Below are 21,582 nucleotides of genomic sequence, written 5' to 3' on the forward strand. Positions count from 1 at the left end.
TTCTGTAATGCAATGTGCGTTGTAGACACTGCTTTAACTCAGAACATAATTTTTTTTTTTTTTAGGATTTGCATTTTAGAATACAATTTTGGAATTCCCTTGTTGGTTTGTTTGGTTTTTTTTTTTGACTGAACAGCTTCAAGAAGAAACTACTTAATTCCTAGAAATTCTATCATCTGATTTGAGCTTTCATAGATGTATGAGTTCAATTTTAAATTATTTATGATATGTGCAAGTTAATGGATTGTGGGAAGAACCTCCCAATATCTTATGAATAAAAATAAAAAGGAAAATAAGTTCTGTAACAGCAAGTGAATGGCCAAAGCACATCACCTTCTTACAACTTATTTTTCCTAAAGAAAATGAAAATACCCATGCACCACCTGCACTTATGCAGAGTCCTCATTTTATACCAAAATCTTTGAATTTTTAGTGGCTTGTGAAAATTTTAATAATTATAAAAACAAGTAAGATTAAAAAAAATAAGTAACAATTATTGCCCACATAGTTAATTCATTTTTGTCTAAATATCCTACCAATCTATGGGCAAATGCATAGGCATAAATTGAAGCCAACTATTTCCATACCTGTTATGCTCACAAACATAATTTCTGAAGAATTCTGAACTTTCGCAATTTCTGTAAAGATTTTCCCTTTTCAATGTTCATCTATGCCTTTAAAATGAGACAATTACTTTAATTTTTAGCATGTCTAGCTTCGTAATATCTGATAATTTGTTAACACATTCAATCTGACAATGAAACCATTCTTCTCCAAATGCAGGACTTAGCTAACAACCTTTACTTTCAGTGACTACAGTAAGAAGTAGACCTTACCTCTTTAGTTATATATCCATCCTTATTTATATCATACAAATTGAAAGCCCAGTTCAGTTTCTCCTGTACTGTCCCTCGGAGTAAAATTGAGAGACCCATAACAAAATCCTAAATAGACAAAAGGTCTTGGTCAGTTTGGAAATGAGAAGTTTTCCTCAAAAACTCAGAAATCCAGAATAATGCATTTGTCAGAAGTATGAAAAGATGTGTTGTTTCAATTTTTTTTGCTTCACTGTGAGTGCTAATGATTTCTGGATTAACAATCTAGGCACTATTTCCTACACTCATAATTAATAAGTAAATTGAGTAATTTTCTATAAAGTAAACATAATTTTCTGTTAGTGGTTGTATCCTCTGAAAAGCCTACTGTCTCACATAAGAAGTCCCCATTGAATGCCAGGAAAAAGCCACCCCCATGGTTCAATGGTCCAAGAAAAACTCAAAAGGTAGTTAGATTAATCTAAGCACAGGAGACCAATTTGGGAAGAACTATGTACTAAGGAACATTAAATTCTTCTTAAATCTGTACCTTGTTAAAGTGGAATATGTGGTTCCCAGATCTCTTAGATCAATCTGCTGCATCAATATTTCAAACTTCATTTATGATACTGCACACCCCATTTCTTATTACTTTTATTTGAAGTATGATAGGGAATAATAAATATATCACATGTCCACATACCATTTTAATGTTTTTGTGACCCACCAATGCTCTATTGCTACAGAGCTACTCCACAGAAATGAATCAGAAGGCTTTCGAGATTATATGTATGATTATATTTTTGAGATTTATATGTAGTATGTGGTTATAGATTTTTTTGTTTCATAATAATAATGATGCTTGTGCTATGTTTGACAGCACAAACCTCATTTACATTTAGTGAGCATCATCCAGACTGGAGAAAACATCACCTCCCATCATCTCTCTTCTGTATTTCTCAGAATGTTAATATTTTCTAAACAATAGCTTTTTTTTTCCTAACCATTTCCTCCACCTCTTTTTATTTGATAAGCATATGAACCCATAAATTTGTGAAATTGCCTTCATAATAGGTTGAGCAGAAAATGGCAAGTATGTACTTTTAAATGTGTCTTTCTACATTGCTCGCAATGACATACAGGAAGTGTTAGAGTAACATTAGAGACAATAAAAGCTAAGATATTTCTTATTTGCACCAGCAATGTTTTGCATTTTATCTAATGCAGGAACAATGGAAAAAACTGCACTGAGGTTAGATAAAAATTTAAAAGGTCTGGTGTACCACAAAGTCAAATAAATATACATGATAAACTGAAGTATACACAGATAGCATGGACTGAGGTGGTCTAGTAGGCACAGACAGCTCTTCTGACAGCTTCAGTCTTTTTAACAATTCAATTGGCATGCTCTGGATTTTCTTAGTCTATCAAAAATTCTTTCATATTGATATATGTGTCCTTTGGGGTAAATGGATACATGAATCTTGAAAGAATTTTGCTCATCTTGTCTACATCTCAATGAGTAATTGAGGGTCACAGGGTTAAATCTCCAAACAGTTCTTTAACAATGTACTATTAAACATTAAAATGTTCAAGAAATTCAGAACATATTTGATCACAATAAAGCATTAGCAATTAACCTTTTTAATTCAGTATCATGTCTTTAAATCTTTTCTGCACAGTTTTACATTCTTGATGTAGCTTCTCCTTAAATCCTTTGTGAAGGCCCCCAGTTGCATTATTTTCTTAGATTATACATAATAATTGTGAATTTATTTTTATTTTGGCACAGCAATATTTTAAAAAAATTATTTTATCTAAAATAAATCAAATTTTCTTTTCCTGTTCAATTCTCTTTGCTCCTTTCTGTGATGCACCACCTGTGTTAGCTGGCTTCCCAGAATAATTTCTACCTCCATTTCCAAGGCTACCCTTCTATCATTGGTTTTTAAAAAACTCCTTGACTTTATGTTGTTTTTCATGGGATTGGGTGCTCTTAAAAAGCAGAAACAACTCAAAAACATTCCGGGTATGGGCTCTAAAGATTGCAGCAGTGAGTCATCTCCTTCCATATTGCATCAATATGTTTTGGGATCACACATAGTTCAGGTGCATTGCCTTTGTCTGTGTGTTGTGCAGGAGTCATCTCAGCAACCATAGAAAGGATTTTTCATAATAAGTTGTGATGAGCTGGATAAGGACCAGCTAGGACAGGATGTCTTTTCTACATACTTACTTTCAAACAACTGAAAAACTGAAGTAATAGAATCACACAGAAATAGAGTATCTGATTCAGTAGATATAGGCCAAATCCACAGGGTACTTTGGGCTAGAGCCTTGAACAGGAAAATGCTCTGCACGGTGGAAGGCACCGTGTGTGTCAGGCACAGTGCAGCCATTCCAGCTGTTAAGCCAATAACCCAGTGCAGAAAGCCATGGTAAAGCAGCAGTGCAGAGGGAAGCAGCTAAACTCAGGGAGCAGCTGCCCGTCTTTATGCATGTAACCAGCAGCTTAGTGAAGCACAAATCAGTCACACTATTTAACAAAGAGCATAAATACAAGTCCCCATTACATGTCTAAGCCAGGATGGAAAAAAATCATCTGGGTGTTTTAATACTGATTAGAGCACCCAGATTCTGTTTTCTGTCCTGGTTTAGACATGTAATTTCTAGGGAGAGAGGAATTCTACTGTTAGCACATGGTTTTTTATAAGAAAATTTCACCATACTTGGATATATACATCCTCTAAAAATGCTGTCACTGCCCACTGACAAAGGAGCCTAAAACAGTAAGTCTGGGCTGAGACACAACTCTAGGTTGGGCCTTCCTTCAGTCTGTGATAGTGAAGTTAGAAACACTTTTCTGAAGTTAGAAAAGTCTCTGCCTTGGCACTTGCCTTTATTTCTCTCCACAGTTTCCTGTTTATAACTTGCCAGTTTCCTGCAGAGCATGCTAATACCTGTTAAGACCTCCTTCTGTGCCTAATTTTGATTCTTCAAGAAAGGGGGATGTCTCACTGAAGGGTTGCAAAATGCAGCGTCATTGCACCTGTACCAGAGCTTCTGTGTACTCAGAGCCCGCTGACATTTCTGTTCTGCACTGTAGAGAATGTCTGGTTGTGGTCTGGGATGAACTTGTATTTATGTGGGTTTTTTCAGCAGTGATTAATTATCTCCTAGCAAGGTTGTTGATGACTTTCTGATTGCTTTATCTCTCAGTAAATCTTTGGGGATAGTTAGTTCATTAATAAATTAATTAACAAGCTTATTACTGTGCTGTCTCAAATCCATAGGAAAGTTTAAAATTATTCCACCTGGTTATGTGTTCCTTTATGTCTTTTTTAAGTCCAGAAGTAGGTATGCAGGGACCTTAATCCAGTTTTAAATTTAGATTTTAGGATTTTGAAAAGGAATCAAGTGATGCCACAGAAGTGGTGGAGTCCTGGTGTATGTAAAATGAAGGTCACAGAGAAGGAATTGCTCCTAAAAGGAAATGCATTTCTTTGCAGCTACTTTAAATCACATGGTGTTAAAATGCTTATGAGATCACCACTATATTAAGAAAAATGAGCTCATTTCCTACATGACGTGGACAAACCTTTGTGTGTTGAACCCACAGAATCATGCTTGTGAACCTCATGAAATTCAATGAGGCCAAGTTCAAAGTGCTGCACCTGGATCAGGGCAATCCAGAGCTGAAATTCAGGCTGGGCAGAGAATGGATTTAGAGCAGCCCTGAGCAAAAGGACTCGGACATATTGGTTGATGACAAACTCAGCACAAACCATCAATGTGTGCTTGCAGCCCAGAAAGCCAACCATGACCTGGGCTGTATCAAAAGAAATGTGACCAGAAGGTCAAGGAAAGAGATTCTGTCCCTCTCCTGTGCCATCATCATGAGACCCCACTTGGAATACTGCATCCAGCTCAGGGGCCAAGTGACATGGACCTGCTGGAACAAGCCCAGAGGACGGAGCACCTCTGCTATGAAGACAGGCTGAGAGTTGGGCCTGTTCAACCTGGAGAAGAGAAGACTCCAGGGACCTTAGAGCACCTCCCATTACCTAAAGAGGGCCTACAAGAGAGCTGGGGAGGGACTCTGCGCACGGATATGTAGGAACAGGACAAGGGGAAATGGCTTTAAACTGACAGAGAGTAGGTTTCAATTAGCAATTAGGAAATTCTTCACTGTGAGGATGGTGAGGCATTGGAAAAGGTTTCCCAGAGAAGCTGTGAATGCCCTATCCCTGAAAGTGTCTAAGGTCATGTTGAATGGGGCTTCAAGCAGCCAGATCTAGTGGGAGGTGTCCCTGCCCGTGGCAGGGGAGTTGGAATGAGATGATCTTCAAAGTCACTTCCAATCCAAGGTATTCTATAATTCTATGACTTATTTAACTGCTGGCTTCATAACACCGCTTTAGACACTACTTTTATTATTCGTTAAATATGAAGTTGTGTTTGATTTTAAGAACTGTACTCATCTACAGAAGTGAGTTAATATGCTTGCTGATTTATTAACCAATATAAGTTTGGTTTTGATTAAATATGACAGAAATCTTTAAACATCTCCATTGTGTTTGGGCACAGCACTGTGCTTTAAGGCACTGAGAATTTGTGTGATTATTGAATGACTTTCAGCAAGGAGACATTTAGAATAACTTTAATCTGCATCTACAACAGATGAAGGATACTGATTTGGATATTTGCATATGTGCAATGAGCTTCATTTTGACAATATATCTAAAGTTAATTAGCCTCCATTTTTCTGACTAAATAGCTTTGAGGCCAGATCTTCGTTTTGGCTCAGTGACAACATACATGCAGCAAATGAAAACCTTGCTTTTATATCTGTCTCTGTCTAATGGAAAAAACAACTCACTAACATGCCCAAAGAGCCCTCCATTAGCTGGGTCACTAGGTCTTCGAAAACTCTGTCATATTAAAACAAAACTAGTTCACAAAGCTAATGAAATAAACTAGTCTCAAAATTAATACAATCATGGGATAAGCAGAGATAAGTTCAAGCACCTAATTTTATAAGTTTGGTTTTTATGCTACATAAATCCTTCACTTAGAGATCCTGGCTCAGTATCAAAGAGCACACAGCTTTAGGGATGACGAAACTGTAAAGACACAATCTCACCAAGAAATGTCAGTCAAATGCACAGAGGTGTGCATTTAAGTTGTGATCCAACCTTTCATTGTTGGTGGTTGAAAATTTGAGAAATAAAGAGCAAAAAGCTAAAGCAAATTCTCTTTTTTTTGGAGCTGCAACTCCAGCTACCACTGCTTCATGGGAAATAGAGAGTGAAACACAAAAAAAAAGTAAATTTTATCAACAAAAGAATTTTGCTGCCATTTCAGATTTTGATAATAATTTTTTACACAGAAGATAGCCAGAGTGTTTTTATCATAGATAATTATATTAAATAGTATTTACTCCTACATTTTGATACAGAAAGTACTTTGGAAAGAATGATTATTTTTTTCTCCAAACTATTAAACTATTCCCTCTACCTTTTGAGCTGTCTACTTTTGTTGTTTTTCTAATGGAAATTAGAAAACTAATATTAAGATTGGAATAGACAGAAAATGGCACAGCTGCACTTACAAGGAGCAGGAAAAAAATGAGATTATTATATTTTGCACATTTCAGAATATCTTCTTCCACATTTTGCAGGTATTTCCATGTGATTAGAACAAAAAGCCCCATACATTTTTAACTTCAGGAGGATGCTTTTAGAATGGCCATCATGCAGTTTGTAAGTATAATATTGCTACAAGGACAAAGAAGCAAGAGTCTTTTGACAGCAGCAGAGTTATGCTGGATTCAAATCAGTGCAAATAATATAAAAGTCTGGATCACTCATATCTGCCTTGATATTGAACAAAAGTTCAGTTCCTCTGCTTTTATTTTCCTGATTTATTTTATTCCAAAGCCCTTTTTTCGTGCACAAGCCTGCACATTGAGATAATCAAAGTGCTCCAAATCTAGTACATTTCTTAAGACTTTCTGCCTGAAATACAAGTGTCAACAAATTGACCTGAAAAGGTACAAAAGATTTTTTTCATTCCCATTCTTTTTAACGATAATTGCAGAAATACTTTTCAACTACTCATTCTAAAAATAATTTTTCCCAATGTACACACTGTTGCTGTAATAGAAAGAGGGGAAGTTTAAGCTAGATATACAAAATAAATTCTTTACTGGGAGGGTGGTGAGGCACTGGCAGAGGTTGCCCACAGAAGTTATGGATCCCCCATCCTTGGAAGTGCTCAAGGCCAGGTTGGATGAGGCAACTTGGCCTACTGGGAGATGTCCCTGTCCATGGCAAGGGGTTTAAGATCCTTTCCAATGCAAACCATTCTATGATTCTGTGATTAGATCAGAAGAATCCTTGCATATTTAGCCTATGTACAGCAGACATGAATTAATCTTCCGTGCCTGCTCTTAGTTTCATAAAGATTCCATTGACTACATCTGCCTGGAAAAAGGTTCATGGGTTTTTTAAAATAAATGCAAATAATGATAAAAACAAATCTGATTATAGCCTTAATTTAGGGCATAGATTTCTGATCACAGTGTACCTGATTGGCAAGTCTTCTTCCTATTACACCAATTAATTATTTTTATTTTAAAAAATCTGTATGACCTCACAACATCATTCACTAAAATAAATCATAAAAGCATGTAAAGGACATTTCAATAAACTTGGAGTGTATTTATCACAATCCGATCAAAAGTTGTAAGGAAAAAATTAGTTCTTTATAATCAAAACCAAAGAAAACATGACAAAACAAACTTATCCTTTTTTTTTTTTAATTCTATAGCCCAAAATATTATCTACTTTGCAGTATTTTGTACACCCTGTTCTCATCTCCAGTATTGCAGTAAGGTCTCTTTTTTTCCATTTATATTGCATGGATGACATCAGCCTTACCAGGGAAAGACAGGACTGGGAAAATATTTTGGCAGTTAAATGGAGGAAGTACAAACTTCCAACTCTTGTGCTTTTAAAAACATTTGCTTTAAAGACTTTTTCTAGAAATTTCTGGAAACTAAGCATGAAAAATCTGATTTTGGCTGAGTCATCCCTATAATATTAGTTGTAGTTCAGAGATCTCATCTTGCAAAGGCAGAGAGGAAGAACTATTTTAGGTAACGTGTATAAATTTGGTTTCTTTTTAAATTGACAGATTTTAAAAAAGTGTATAAATTTGGTTTCTTTTTAAATTGACAGATTTTAAAAAATATTATGTAGTAGCACAGTCTGAGTTACCATTATGGAATATACAACTGTAAAGTAATGATTTTTTTTATTACATTGGAAAAATTTGAAACTTGAGTCACATCAGCTAAATTTTCCCTAATGTGAGCCAGGCACCAAACTGGACTTCATTACAAGGAATGGCAATGTATCCAATTTTATAGAAATAAGCAATGGCATCACTTACCTCAAAACTTACAGATCCATTGTGATCAGTGTCAAATGCATTAAACAGAAAATGTGCATATGTTGTGGAATCTAAAATTTAAAGCAGAAAAAAAATTCACAGTAAGTACATCTTATTTAACAAAATTTAATTCCATTAAAACTTTTTTGATATTGAGATATATTTTGATACCAAAATTTCCTAGCAAGACTTCCAGTGAAATTTAAAATTCCTTTCTGGCAGGAGAGGAGGGATAAGTTATAAGTGCAGAGAAAACAAAAATTGAAAATTCTGTTCTGGAATATCTCTATTCATTTTTATTCTTGTGTTTGCTAATCACTGATACCTGAGCAAATAGCAAAGATGACATATTGTACTCTGAAACAACCTGTTTTAACAGGAGCAGGCTGTGACAGGGATCCATCTCGTATGCTCACAGTGAAGAATGTGCCCATTTGCTCCTGGTAGATGAGGGAAGCAGACACTGCCCTCCCTGCACCGGCTGCGCCGCTTTTGCTCTGCGCACAGATCTCTTCCCCTGGTTGAAGCTGATTTTGTCCGAAAGCTGCTGCTGCCATCGGGTCCTGGGCGCACCCACGGGGAGAGGAAATTCCCTCCTGAGAAGCAGATTCTTAAAGCTGCCTTGCTGCTGAATTCCCATGATTGTGGCATTAGGGTTTGGAAAAATTAGCTGTGACTCATTAAATGGTCAGTGAGACTCTGAAAGATGACCTTAAACAAAAGATCCATTCACTATTTGCATACTTTCCAAACCTCCTCCCCAGTGCATATTGACTCATTTCAGAAACATAAGACAGCACGAATATAAATATGTCAAGACTGTAACTTTTGTAAATATCCATCCTTCGATTTCCACTGAATGCCTTCTAAAAGCCACAACCTGCTCCAGGAGTAATATAGGGAGCACTCATCCAGAGACAGCTCTCTGGATGTGAGGTAGCAGCTGCTGGGGTTAAGGGAAGTCAGCTGGCATCAGTGTTTTTCCTTCCCTCAAAATTGTGCAAATTAATGAAGGATGAGGGCCTGTTTACTTTTAATACTCACTTTTCGCTTTCTACCTCATATGTTTACAATAATTTTAGGCTAATTGACATTAACCTCACAAATTATTAATAAAGGGCAAAGTGTTATGAAATCGGTGTCCCCTTTGCAGAATAAACTTCTCCCTCTCATGGAAAAACCTGATCAATGCTGAAATGCCATTTTCTGATTTCTTGGAATAAACTACTTTACCTTTTATATCAATCCTGCAAACCTTTATTTTTCACAGCCCAAAATACTGTTTTGTACTGAACTGAGCAATATTCTTGCAACACTCAGCTTAAATGCCACCTTAACTCTGAGGAACCAAATATAACAAAACTCAAATCTTTGTGCTTCACAGATTCAGACCTGATATTTATAAGAAAATTCTCTAGTCTTACTTCAATATGTTTGTTTATTTTTTATGATGTGAAATAATCATAACAAGAAAAAACTGCAATCTTTAAAACCCTTCTGTTAACACGTTTTCAGAGAATTAAATCCCCACCACCACATTCATTCTTCCATGTGTCCAGTAACCACTTTAATTGCTTAAGCACAGCTTGGCAGATACATTCACACTTTAGCTGAAAAATGTAAATTTGTTGACTACAGGTTATATTTAGCATTTTAATAGTCATATTTTCTATAATCTACTGAGACTTCTGTTGTGCAACAGAAAATACTATGTAGATCATCTTCTAGGAAAAAATGTGTTATAGAGGTATAATTACTGTAAAAGGAATTTTAAATACCTTCCTATTCACTTGGCACCCATTTCTTAAAAACATCTGAAATATTCCTGGTTATTTTCTGTAGACATACAGACATACAGAAAATACAAAGGGGTTTAACTTTTTTTTTTTTTTTTTTTTGGTATGATAGTATATGAAAAAAAAAGTCCCTAGTTGAAAAATATTTTTTTTGGTAACCCCTCCAAAAAAAAAAAAATCAAAAGCCTTTTTCAGATTTGCTTGCTCAAGCAATTCTGGTCCAAAATTTTGCCTTCAAAACCACAGCAGGATGAGGCATGCTAGTCTTTTAATTAGAGCTACTTAGTCTAATTTCCCCCTTTAACCCTAAATCTTGAGCATTAAAAATTTTAGACAAAAAAATCTTAACTTTTAAAATTAAATACAATTTCTTTTCAAGGATCTGATATCATAACTAGTAGGCAAACTTGCTATTTTAACAAGCTGAGATAGGAAGAGCTCTTAAATCAGAATTCCCTTGAAAAACACCATCAAAGCATTTTAAATATCAGAGGCAGAAACCAGTAATCATTACACATGGAAGAGTATGACTTATTAAACTACAATCATGATTTAATTTGTTCAGAATTGGTAAAGGAGTGCAATAATTATTCAGTGTGTGGATTCTTATCCATGACCTACTTGGCTTAAGAAAAATCCCACCTTTCATTTCAGGTGATCGACTGCAAAAATGCAGGGTGTATATTCATTCATCTGTATGGCAGTGAATCTAAAAAGAAGTTCCTGGAGTGCCCTTTCTGGCATGGAGAACTTTTACAAAGCTACTTTTGCCTTTAAAAATACATTGCTTTTGCTGCAATCCAGTGTCGTTTCTTGCCATGTTACTCTTGCAACACCTTGTCCTATTTGTAATCCTCTTGTATCTTGTCCTGGACAGTCTTGGAAGTTGCTTGAGGAACTTGCTGGATGACATTGAAAAATTTCTTTGGTTGCCCTGAAGCTTAAAATCTTATAGACATAATTTTGTTTGTTCAGATATGAATTATGTATTGAATATATGAATTGTCATAATGATACATGGTGTTGTACCTGGTTTTTCATCACACAGACAATTGGAGCACAGACCTACATGTTTTAATTTGGGGAAAATTTTCAAGATTCTTTTTTCCTCTTTAATGCTGGGACATACATAAAATCATTATTTAAAAGCCTCAGCTGGACACATTATTTTGACAAGACATTAAAAAATTTAAGAACTCAGTCTGGTTTCTTAGCTAGACATTCCACTGCAGTTCTCATCTCCTTCTCCAAAGGATGCCACTGCCCTAAATGCCAGAGGAGCAGAAGGATCAGCGTTAACATCAGGAATAGGGTAGAAATTAGACATTCCACATATATCTATTTTAACCACAATAATAGTTTTTCTTCTCTGCAACAACTAGATCTGGTCTAATAAAGATTAGTCTTTTAACACTACATTTGCTCTCACAATATGTTTCGACATCAATTTTAAAACATGTGTGCTTTCTCTCTGCCCATAAAAATTCTGGGTGTAACACTAGGAAATATGATAGATTTTTTTAAATGAAGTGTAGTAAATCACATAGAGAGTATTGTTTTCACTACCCAAGGGTAACTACAAAATATAATATTTCAAACTGTAATTGTTAGCTTGGTCTAACAGTTTACGTAGAGAAACAATCAGTAGGCAGGTCATCCCTTCTAGCCTTTTGTTCATTTCTATTGAGTGTGCTACTTCTTGATGATTTCAGAGATGGTAATCTGCACTGAATGCTGCTCTTTACCTTCTAGGTCAAAATAAAACTAATGGGGAGATATTTTGTTCCTACCAATTAATATGGGTTGTTAAATAAAAAACGAAAAGCAGGAGTTCTGAACAGTTGCAGAGAAATACACAAATCTCAAGAGCTCTGGGAGAAGCTGCAGAGGTGGGGTTGAAGGGTTGTAGGAGAATATGAAGAGGGGTAACTGAATAGCAAATGCAAGGGGAAGAAAAGAGAGGGGAAAATTCAAATTAAAAGAAATCTGAGGTTCAAGGAAAAAAACCCCAAACTGTTACACATTTTTTTATCTTCACTGCATTAAAAGATAATGGAAATAAAAAATAACAAAACTCCTGGATATCAATTAATTGAAATCAGGGTTAGCATTTAAGAAAAGAAATCCCATAGAATTAAAGGGGAGGGTTCTACTATTGATATGAGATGGTTCCTGCAGTGCCTCCTACTGTGAAAAAGTTTTTTGAGTAAAAGAGAATGGGCAAGAATTTTTAGAAAGCTGAAAGAAAAATAACCTACTTAGAGAAACTTGTTTTTTAATGGAATCCAAGCACAGGTAGTAACTTCATAACAGAAGACTGACTTTATGTAGATACCATTGCATTTCATTGCATTTCATTCAGAAATACAGACTTAAAAATGTGTCAAACTATCAAGAAAGTAGCCCGTGAGTTCGGACAGAGCTTGAGGGAACAATCTTATTAATTTGAACAGGAGGCTCTTTTGTCAGACTTGGGAACTAACAGACATACTGCAGTACTAATTATGTCTGCCAAGTACTTACCTCCCTGTGGAAAGAACTGAGAGTAAATCTCTTTGAAGGTTTCTTCATTGACAACACCACTGGGGCATTCCTGGAAAAAAGTAAATGACAAGAAATGAATGCCATCCAGTCTGGCCCACTCAGCCGATGTGTTCAGGAGACCGTCCACAGCATGTGTGTGACTGACACACTAAAATGTGGGACTTTGCACTTTCAACCAAATATTAGTGCACATTATCACACTGAAGTATCTTCCTAAAGAATTCCCATGAGACAAAAATCCTTCTATGGCATGGATCCCAACTTCATTTGAGACCGGAGTGACACATGGGCAGCAAGCGCGGTCCTGCAGTGAGTGGAGCTGTTGTGTGGCCTGTGGGCCATGAGTGGTCACTGCCTCAGCTGCAATCAGCATTTGCATGGAATGGAATTCCAGCAGGAATGTAAACACAATGATAGAACATGCAGTCATATTCTACTGGAAGAGTTCTATTCAATTAATTCAAAAGACCCTGCCTCGGAAGATCTTATCCAAACCTTGCAGATCCTTCTGCCTCTTTACATCTTTTTCATAAATTTAAATATGTAACACAGAATATGTAGGAAGTTTCTGAATAGAGTGACCACAAAGAAAATGAAAGGAAATGAAGAAGAATAAAGATGGTTAAACCAGTGGCTTATGCAAAGAGGTAGGAAAAGCAGAAGGAACACTGTAATTGTTTACTAAGTCAAGCATAAATAGACAAGACCAGAGAGCTGATTTCTAGTCCTGATTTTGCCAGACTGAGCAGAAGACTTTGGGCAATGTACTTCATTCCTTTTATGCCTTAATTCCTTCATTAATGCAAAGATGGGTTAAAAAGCCAGGTATGCTCTTTAAAAGAAAATAACTTTTAGAAACAAAGGAAAAAAAGAGAATGCAAATTTAGTTTTAAGGTTCATACATTTATTTTTGACTATTATCATGCTATTTGGCCTGAGGACTCAGACATATGTGCTCCTAGTCCTAAACTCAGGAAACTTAATAGCTGGAAATGCAGATCAAGAGTAGTGTAACATCTTTTACCAGAGTAATAACACGTTTTCCTATGAGAAAAAATAGTATTTCAATTAGATCAAATAAAAACCACTGAGATATGTCACCTTCTGCTAAGAAACAAATAGTACACTCTCTAATTGAGTGCCAAATGCATGGTCTGAGAAATGCGTGTCAGATCTTTAGGTCTAGGATTATCATGCTTTTATGTCAATTATCCTTAGCTAAATTAGCTTTTCATCATAACTAAGCACATGCAAACATATAGCAAGAAAGAATTCTGTTTAATTGAAAAACCAGAAACCAGCATCGGTGTCAGAGACACACATACTAAATTATTTGCCCCTGGGCACAGAGGCTGTCACTGATGCAGGCAGAGCTCAGGTCTCAATAAGATGAAATAAATACTGACTGCTGGGTCACACTGCCTTTGGAACCAAAGCCTTTGGGAAATGGGAGGAACAGTGAAATGAACCTCCACCCTTCATTAGGTAAGGAGCAATCCATAATTGAGGAGGCATCTCCCTGTCACATCTTTGCGTATGAGGGCACTCTAAAACGTCTCTCTCTTACCAGCTATCCAAAAAGACTCTATCAGCTAGGCCACTGTCTCTATGGTTTCTAGCAGGTTTACAAGTAACAAGCAATAGGACAAGAGGAAATGGCCTCAAGAAGGAAATGGGCCCAGGGGAAGTTCAGATTGGATATAAGGGAAAATTTCTTCACTGAATGGGTTATCAAGCACTGGGACAGGCTGCACAGGGAAGTGGTTGAGTCACCATCTCTGAAGATATTTAAAAGCATGTAGGTGTGGCACTTGGGGACATAGTTTAGTTGTGGCTTTGGCAGTACTGGGTTAATGGTTGGACTCAATGACATCAGCCATCTTTTCAACCTTGATGATTCTATGATGTTATGATTCTACTGTGCTGCTTGCATTTGGGAAGCCTTCTGGAGTTGTATAAGAGCATGCAAAAGAGCAGTATTTTTACTTGGATTCAAAGCACAATAAAGAAAACATCAGTGAGTTCCTCAGATACTCATTGAGATAATATTATAGGTATTCAATGTAGAAAATCTAACAAAAGTATTTTACAACCTCCTCTTCCAAGCATATAATGTATATGAGCTATGTCATTCCGAGACCTTCAGGAGGAAGAGCAAGCAGCCTTTGCCCTAAGATGGGTGTGAGTGTGAAAAAGCAATGCAGGATTTTGAAATTTAGAAAAAGAAGCAGTGGCTTCTTTTTGCTCTGCAGGTAATTTTTGTTCAGACAAGAAAGAAAAAAGAGCTGGGCACACTTTGAAGAAATTAAAGAGAAAATCTGTATTTTTGAATTTGTATAGGTCAGATGTTGCCTTTTTATTTCCTCAGAAGCTTAATAAATAATGGATGAAAAAATGAACATTCAAGGTCATCTAACTCTATTAACATGTAAAACTATTTTTTCCCTTTTCCTTGGCTGACAAAGACATTCAAACTATACTATTTTTCCAAAGAAAGCACTCCCCTTTTTGCAGGAAATGCCAACAATTCCAACTCTGTGGGTCCTTAGTCTGAAGCTCTGAAGACTGAGAGTCCCATTTTCTGACTGCATTAAATGTTGTGATGTTAGAGGAGAACTAAGGATACTCTGCAAAAATCTATGCAAGTTACTATTTTTTATTTCAAAATAAGCTGGCAGCCTTTGTTATTAGAAAAATACATGATCTACATACCTCTTTCAAAGGCAGTCCTTCTTTTTTTTTATGTTGCTTAATAAGCTCTGGTTTCACCACACTGTTTGAAAGAATCATTGCTTGAAAAGGCAACCTACTTTCAGGTTCAGAGAATTCTATACTTCAGAGAATTATATATTAGCAGAGCCAGGAATGACATTTTGAGTTTCTCTAGCTTGTCCCTCTGTACTTTCCTCTGTTCTTTGCCACAGCATTGCCAGTAACATTTTACCTTTTCCAGCCTTGGAGGTCTGTAGAAATGATGTCTTAAGGACATTCATTAAAAACCTGAGATGTTAGCCAATTACATTTACCAGAAATATCAGGTCAAACTTTTCTTTCTTTAGCACGCATCTTTCCTCTGAGACTCTACATGACAGGGAACACTTCTGATCTTGAGTAATTTCATTCTAAAAATATAGGTGGCCAACATGATTTACCTCCATGACTGTACTTTTCTCGACTCATAAATCTGGTTTTATTGTGTTTATCAGGAGATTTGTGCAGTTCAGGGAAAGAGATTAAATATTGTAATTGTTAAGTATGCCTCAAGGTTTTATGTCAAGCTATTGCTGACTTCCACTGTACCAACTATAATTAAAAAAATCTATCTAACCTTTCATTAAACTCTTATAAAAGAGAGGGAAATAATTAAATAGTTTGAAAGAAAAATGTGAGGGTTATTTAAACAATTTCCTATATTCTCTCTTTCCTTGATCTAAATAAAATTGATTTTGTTACAGCAAATTTCTGTTTGACAATCTTTTAAAATTGCATGAATGTATTAGATTTTCAGACTGGAGAATAAAAAGCAGAGAATGTTCAACTTGAACTGAATTCAGTTCTTTCTCTTTTAAAGAGAAAATAATATAAACTGACAAACAGACAGAGAATAATCAATATGATTCTGCCTTTTGATGATCTCTCTTGCTTGCAATTTTGCTGCTGGGAAATTACCTGTCCAGCACGTGGTCTTCAAATGTAAATTATTTAGCCTCATACTGTCTAAGACAACTCTCCTTCCATATTTTTTGAAATACTGCAGTAGGTGATTCTTCTCTACTACCTAATCAACATCCTTTTCAGACAAGAGGCAAACCAAGAAGACACAAAGCCAGGGAAATAATGAAACGTAGAAAAGAGAATGAAGGAGAAACAAAGTTTTGAGTTTTTTTCTGCATAACAATTTCGAATGATGGATAAATCTGGAGTTTTGGCAACCTTGAATATCTTTCAGCTAAAGAATTTTGCATGACAAACTTCCCATCCCATGCTGCATCTGCTGTTTCAGTTTTCATCCTGCTTCATTTTGGAGACATGTTCACATCCATTGATTCAAATATCTTCTCTTTTTGCATGTACTTATATGGTCTATGTGCATGTGCCTTCTAGGAATATTGCCTTCAGCCTCCTTCTTGTTCATGCTGTTGAATCTGACCAAATACTTACCCCTAATAAATGTAATTATTTCATTCATTTTAAAATAAGTTTCTATAATTTAAAATATTACTTCATGAGTATTGCAGCCATTTTACTTGGAAATACTTTTCGAATTAAAGATGTATTTACCAAATACTAAGAGGGCTAAACTAAATTTTGACCTACCTTAGAGCTGCATGCTAGGAATAAATAAATTTGTAATTTATTGTAAATTAAAAACCAAATAAATTTGTAATTTTGTAATTAGTTTCCTGGTTGTAAATATAAATAAACTCGTCCATGCTGTATTCATCAGGAATAGATTTCATAGCCTATTTACTTTGAAGTGAGAGAAAGTGTGATTAATTTTCTGTCCTGAAAGTAGTCTTAGTATACAGGGTTCACTTTTGGTACTGGATTATTTCATAAAAAACACAGAATACATATCAGAAATTATCTTTGTGAAAAGGGGCTGCATGGCATTTCTGGAGTGCTGATCACACTACTGGCCAACACTGAAGAAACACCAAGAGCAGGGTAAAAATCCTGCAGCAGCTAATAAAAGTGAACTTACTCTAGCAGGACTTCAAAACAGATGATACAAACAAAATGAGGTGTCTGAGGGAGAGAAGGTTTTGAAGTTGTTAAAAAGAAAACAAGTGTAGTATTAAAAAAACCTCAAAAGATATGCTTAAAAGAGATGTCATGCACTAGCCTGTGAAGCAGTCTCAGAAACCTAATTCAGAGAAAAACCTCTCTCTTGAAATATTTGAAATGTGGCTGAACAAAGCATGAGAAATTAAGACTGGAAATAATCTGGGAATAGTCACAGTTCAAAAGACTTTTTCTCATTAATACAGATTTTAAGAAATCACAGACAACAATATTTATGCTCCTTTTCTTTTTAATTTTTTTTTTTCTTTAAATACTTCTAGAAGAATAAATTACAGAAGATTATGTAGGGAGAAGAGAGCCGCTGTTTTCCTGCCCTAGATGTCCCCAAGAGAGCAACAAACTCTCAGAGGTGGAAATACAAGCTAAGTACTGTCCATTAGGTTTTGGTAAAATTTCAAGGGTTTACTTCAACTATGACTTAAAAGGAAAACCCCCACGTGTTTGTATTCTATTCTAGACAGTAATTTCTCTGATCTGCTTCTTTGAACTGGTGCCTTCTGGACTGATGCATTGTCAGTATTTGAGCTCCTGCATTTAAACACCATTTTTTTAAACCACCTGAAGGACAGAAACATTTAGTTTCCTTTGTATAGATTTATCATTCAACATGGCAGCACATCAAATGGGCGCTTTGAGGAAGTTTTTAGGAAACCAGTGCACACATGAGGTAATTGCAGTGACTACAGAAGAGATACCTGCCTCGGCTCTTCTGAGCAGGCAGCTACATTATTCACCCAGCTCTGTGTTCTCCTTGAGCTTTGCTGTTTGCCTGCTGTAAAAGCCAGCTTGTCAAAGCACTGGGAGGATGATTGGCAGGACAGTGTCTCAAACTACTCACAAAGGATGACAATTTGTGTTATTCTGTCTTTACACCTCTCATTTTGGGGTCTGCCCAGGCCTGTACTATAATGGAACAAGTCCAGACCTTACCTGCCTTTCTTCTAAAAGGCTGCTGAAGGAGCTGCTGTTCATTACCAAGAAACATGCAGAGACAAGAGCACAGACTGCTGTGTAAGGGAGGGTAAAGGACAATTTTGAACACAGGTGCATCGGGTGCTCAGTCAAGAGTATTGGCTCAAAGCCTTTCCTACGTCATAGGATAGTTCAGTCCCAGTATATTAACATGTATAAGACACATGAAGGTACTCAGAGAGCTGAAATTGTAGAAGCTCAAAATAAAAGGTGGTGTGAGGGTTTTGAAATTTTATTTATTACACTACTGGAAATTAGTTTTTATGAAAAATTTAAGGCCAGAATTAGTATGCTCTTCATCTGTGAAATATTGTTCCCGCTATGTATAACAATATATTTTCTACATATGAATAGATTTATAATGATCTATTTCTAGTTTGATGTATTTTCACCCATTTTCTCTAATAAAGAACCTATGTTCAACTCAATTATATTGAAAACCACTGGTGTTTTTAACTTCAATTTTCACTTCTATATTTTGCATTACCAGGGAAGAGAAAGCTATTAATTTAACCTCCTGTCTATTGAAATTGAATTCGTTTTTCGTTTTGTTTTTGTTTTTTTTTTTTTAATTTGATTTCTCATGCTAGTTTTCTCAGGAGTGGGCTATAAAAAAATCACTTTCATCGCACCTCTTCTTTATTGAAAAAAATATTTGGTTCGCATTTTTAGAAATAACTTCCATGCCATCATATAGAAAGATGTTGTAACAAAGAAAGTGATGAATGATGAAATATGTGTAACCATAATTATATCATGGATCAGATTTATTTACTTCAGGAGGACCCAAATATCTCCCTAAGAGAGTTGCTTTCATTTATTGCAGAACCAATCCTTATAGATCAGAACACAAAAAAACTTTCTCTACTCTTGTTTCCTTGAATATAGTTGTGAGCCTAGAGAGCTAAGAGTGATGGTGGGAAAGAAATATTTTCTTCAGTCTTTATAGAAGCTGCATGGGATGAAAGACATACAAGTAATGGTTAGGGAAGTGGTTAGGAACAGTTAAGTACAGTTACTTCAGAAAGTCATTTGTCCCAACTCTTAAATCTTCCAATGAATTTGCCTATTTGGTTACCAGTGTAAAGCTTAAGCTCTTTTATAAGACTCAAAAGGCAGACCCAAACAGAGAGCACTAGTTACTGGGTCTAAAGGGACAACTTTCCTTTTGGTCTTTCCTCTTTAACTTAAAGTACAGTAGGATTACTTCGGCTAAAGACTCACAGAGGGAACACCTCAGGTTGTTGCATTTTCATTTCTTTCACAGGAGCTGTAAACTCATTTTATATATAGCTCACTGGCTACAGTCTACATTTCTAGGAATGTTGTGGCAGTTTTGATTTGACAGCATCTCCATTAACATCCATTGGTGAAATACATGTAAAAACTCTTTCCAGGCTTTGTCTCATCAGGTAAAACACAAAACTTGCTTCTACTTAGCCACCTGCAGAAGAGATACAACAATGTTTCCCTGTGGCACAGCAAAGATGTACCACATTTTAAGCCTCACACTGTAGGATACTCTAATGAACAAAAGCTTCTTTCCACCCCCTACTTGCTATGGCAGTTTCAGAGGAAAACAAGCAGAAATAAAGGAACTGGCTCACATCCAGCATGTGTGGCTTCACACAGTAAATAACAATCAACACTTTGGCTGCTTCCACAACTCAGCAGGCAAGTTGCCAGCAAATGCTTTTAATCAGAGCCATTCTTTGTTTAGCAGTGCCCACTAACTAGTGAAATTTTCAGTTTGTTATTATTAGCACTGGCAGTAAAACAACAGTAAACAACATGGCTAAAGATTTGAACTTAAAAGCTCACCTGAAAGCTTGATACACTAAACTTCATGGATAAGTCCCAGGCATCTGAGTGGTGCTTAGTGTTTCTGCCCTTACTTGTCACTGCAGGATGGCATTTTACAATCTTGACTTGACAAATAAGCAGGAAATATAATTAAACTAAATGCAGCAGAACCCATACTTCAGCAGTGCACCTTGTTGTAAACACTTTGGCAAACACAAGGTGCTCACCCTCTTGGGAAAAGCTGTATTTAGGTGAGCACTGCTTCAGTGACTTGCTTTTAACACATTCCCAAGTGAATTCTTTTAATCAAGTCCTTTCAAATCAGCTGAAATCCAAGGTGAGAGGAGAAGGAATAACTCCACATTAGCAAGTGCTGGTCCTTTGGGTGTACCCTGTTAGATCCACTCAAGTGATTCTCTTGAGCAGAATCGAAAACAATATTTTAATGGTCAATTCCATTCTTTAAAATAATGGAGGCATTTATTTTGTTTTTCCTACATGAGGATGCTTTTGTTTATCCTAGAAGCTCCTTATATCCTTGAGGAGTGGAAGATTCACTGAGGAAGGAATTGTACTTACAGCCTTCTGCTAAATGTTAGTGGACTTGCACCACAGCCATATCAGAAAATGGAAAAGCTTGAATATAGTTCAAGGTATTTATGAAGGAGAAACAGCATGTCAGGGTGAAAAAATATCCTGTCTTAAATGCTTGTCAATCAACTGGATCTTGATACTAAGTACTGACATCAAACCAAACTTTCATTTGAAAAATGAAGTAAGAACACACAGTTTTGCATTCCTTAGACACATGACTGAATGAAAGATAATCAGGCTCAAAGTGTGTCCTAAGTCAGGCTATTCCAGTATTTTTTCAGAGCGGTTGCTCTTTGTTTCTTTCAAAGATGTGCAATGGTAAAGGCAGACAGGTCAATATTTGGTTAGTGCTAAATACAATGAAAATACCAAGGAATTTCAGTGCCTACAGTCTCCTGCCAGCTTGCAGAAATGGCAAAGAACATAAAATTCAATGGGGACTGGTTTAGACACTGAAAATCAAACACTGTGCTCATTATTTATATTTTATATGGTAATACATTTACCCTTTAACAAAGGTTTGTGCTTTCTCCGCTACTAACAACGCTTTGTCTCAGGAGAAGGGCCCCAGCAGTGCAAACAGAAGAACAAATGTGCTTACCTGCATAAATATTTATAAAACTGAGCCTGATATTAGCATACGTTGGAGCTGATTCACCAAGTACAGTGGGGAAAATCAGACCCAATTGAGGCAATGACGTGAATTGAGGCTGCTGTGGGTGAGAGATGAGGTCTGTGGGATGAAATGCCTCTTCCCTGTCCACACAGTGAGGACAGTGCCTCATCCTAGAGGAACT

General features: G+C 36.2%; 1 protein-coding gene across 8 annotated transcripts in view; it reads right to left on the reverse strand.

Annotated features, from left to right (window-relative positions):
• The window catches only part of KCNIP4 (potassium voltage-gated channel interacting protein 4), a 382,078-nt gene that overhangs the window by 7,772 nt on the left and 352,724 nt on the right, over positions 1-21,582 (reverse strand). For all 8 annotated transcript variants that reach the window (XM_030270842.4, XM_030270835.4, XM_030270837.4 and 5 more), the window contains 3 exons: positions 12,590-12,659; positions 8,271-8,341; positions 837-944 (listed from right to left, as the gene is read on the reverse strand). In XM_030270842.4, the coding sequence (XP_030126702.1) occupies positions 837-944; positions 8,271-8,341; positions 12,590-12,659 (249 nt within the window). The remainder of the gene's footprint in view (positions 1-836; positions 945-8,270; positions 8,342-12,589; positions 12,660-21,582) is intronic.

Source organism: Taeniopygia guttata, chromosome 4 (assembly GCF_048771995.1).
Source record: "Taeniopygia guttata chromosome 4, bTaeGut7.mat, whole genome shotgun sequence".
NCBI classification, from domain to species: domain Eukaryota; kingdom Metazoa; phylum Chordata; class Aves; order Passeriformes; family Estrildidae; genus Taeniopygia; species Taeniopygia guttata.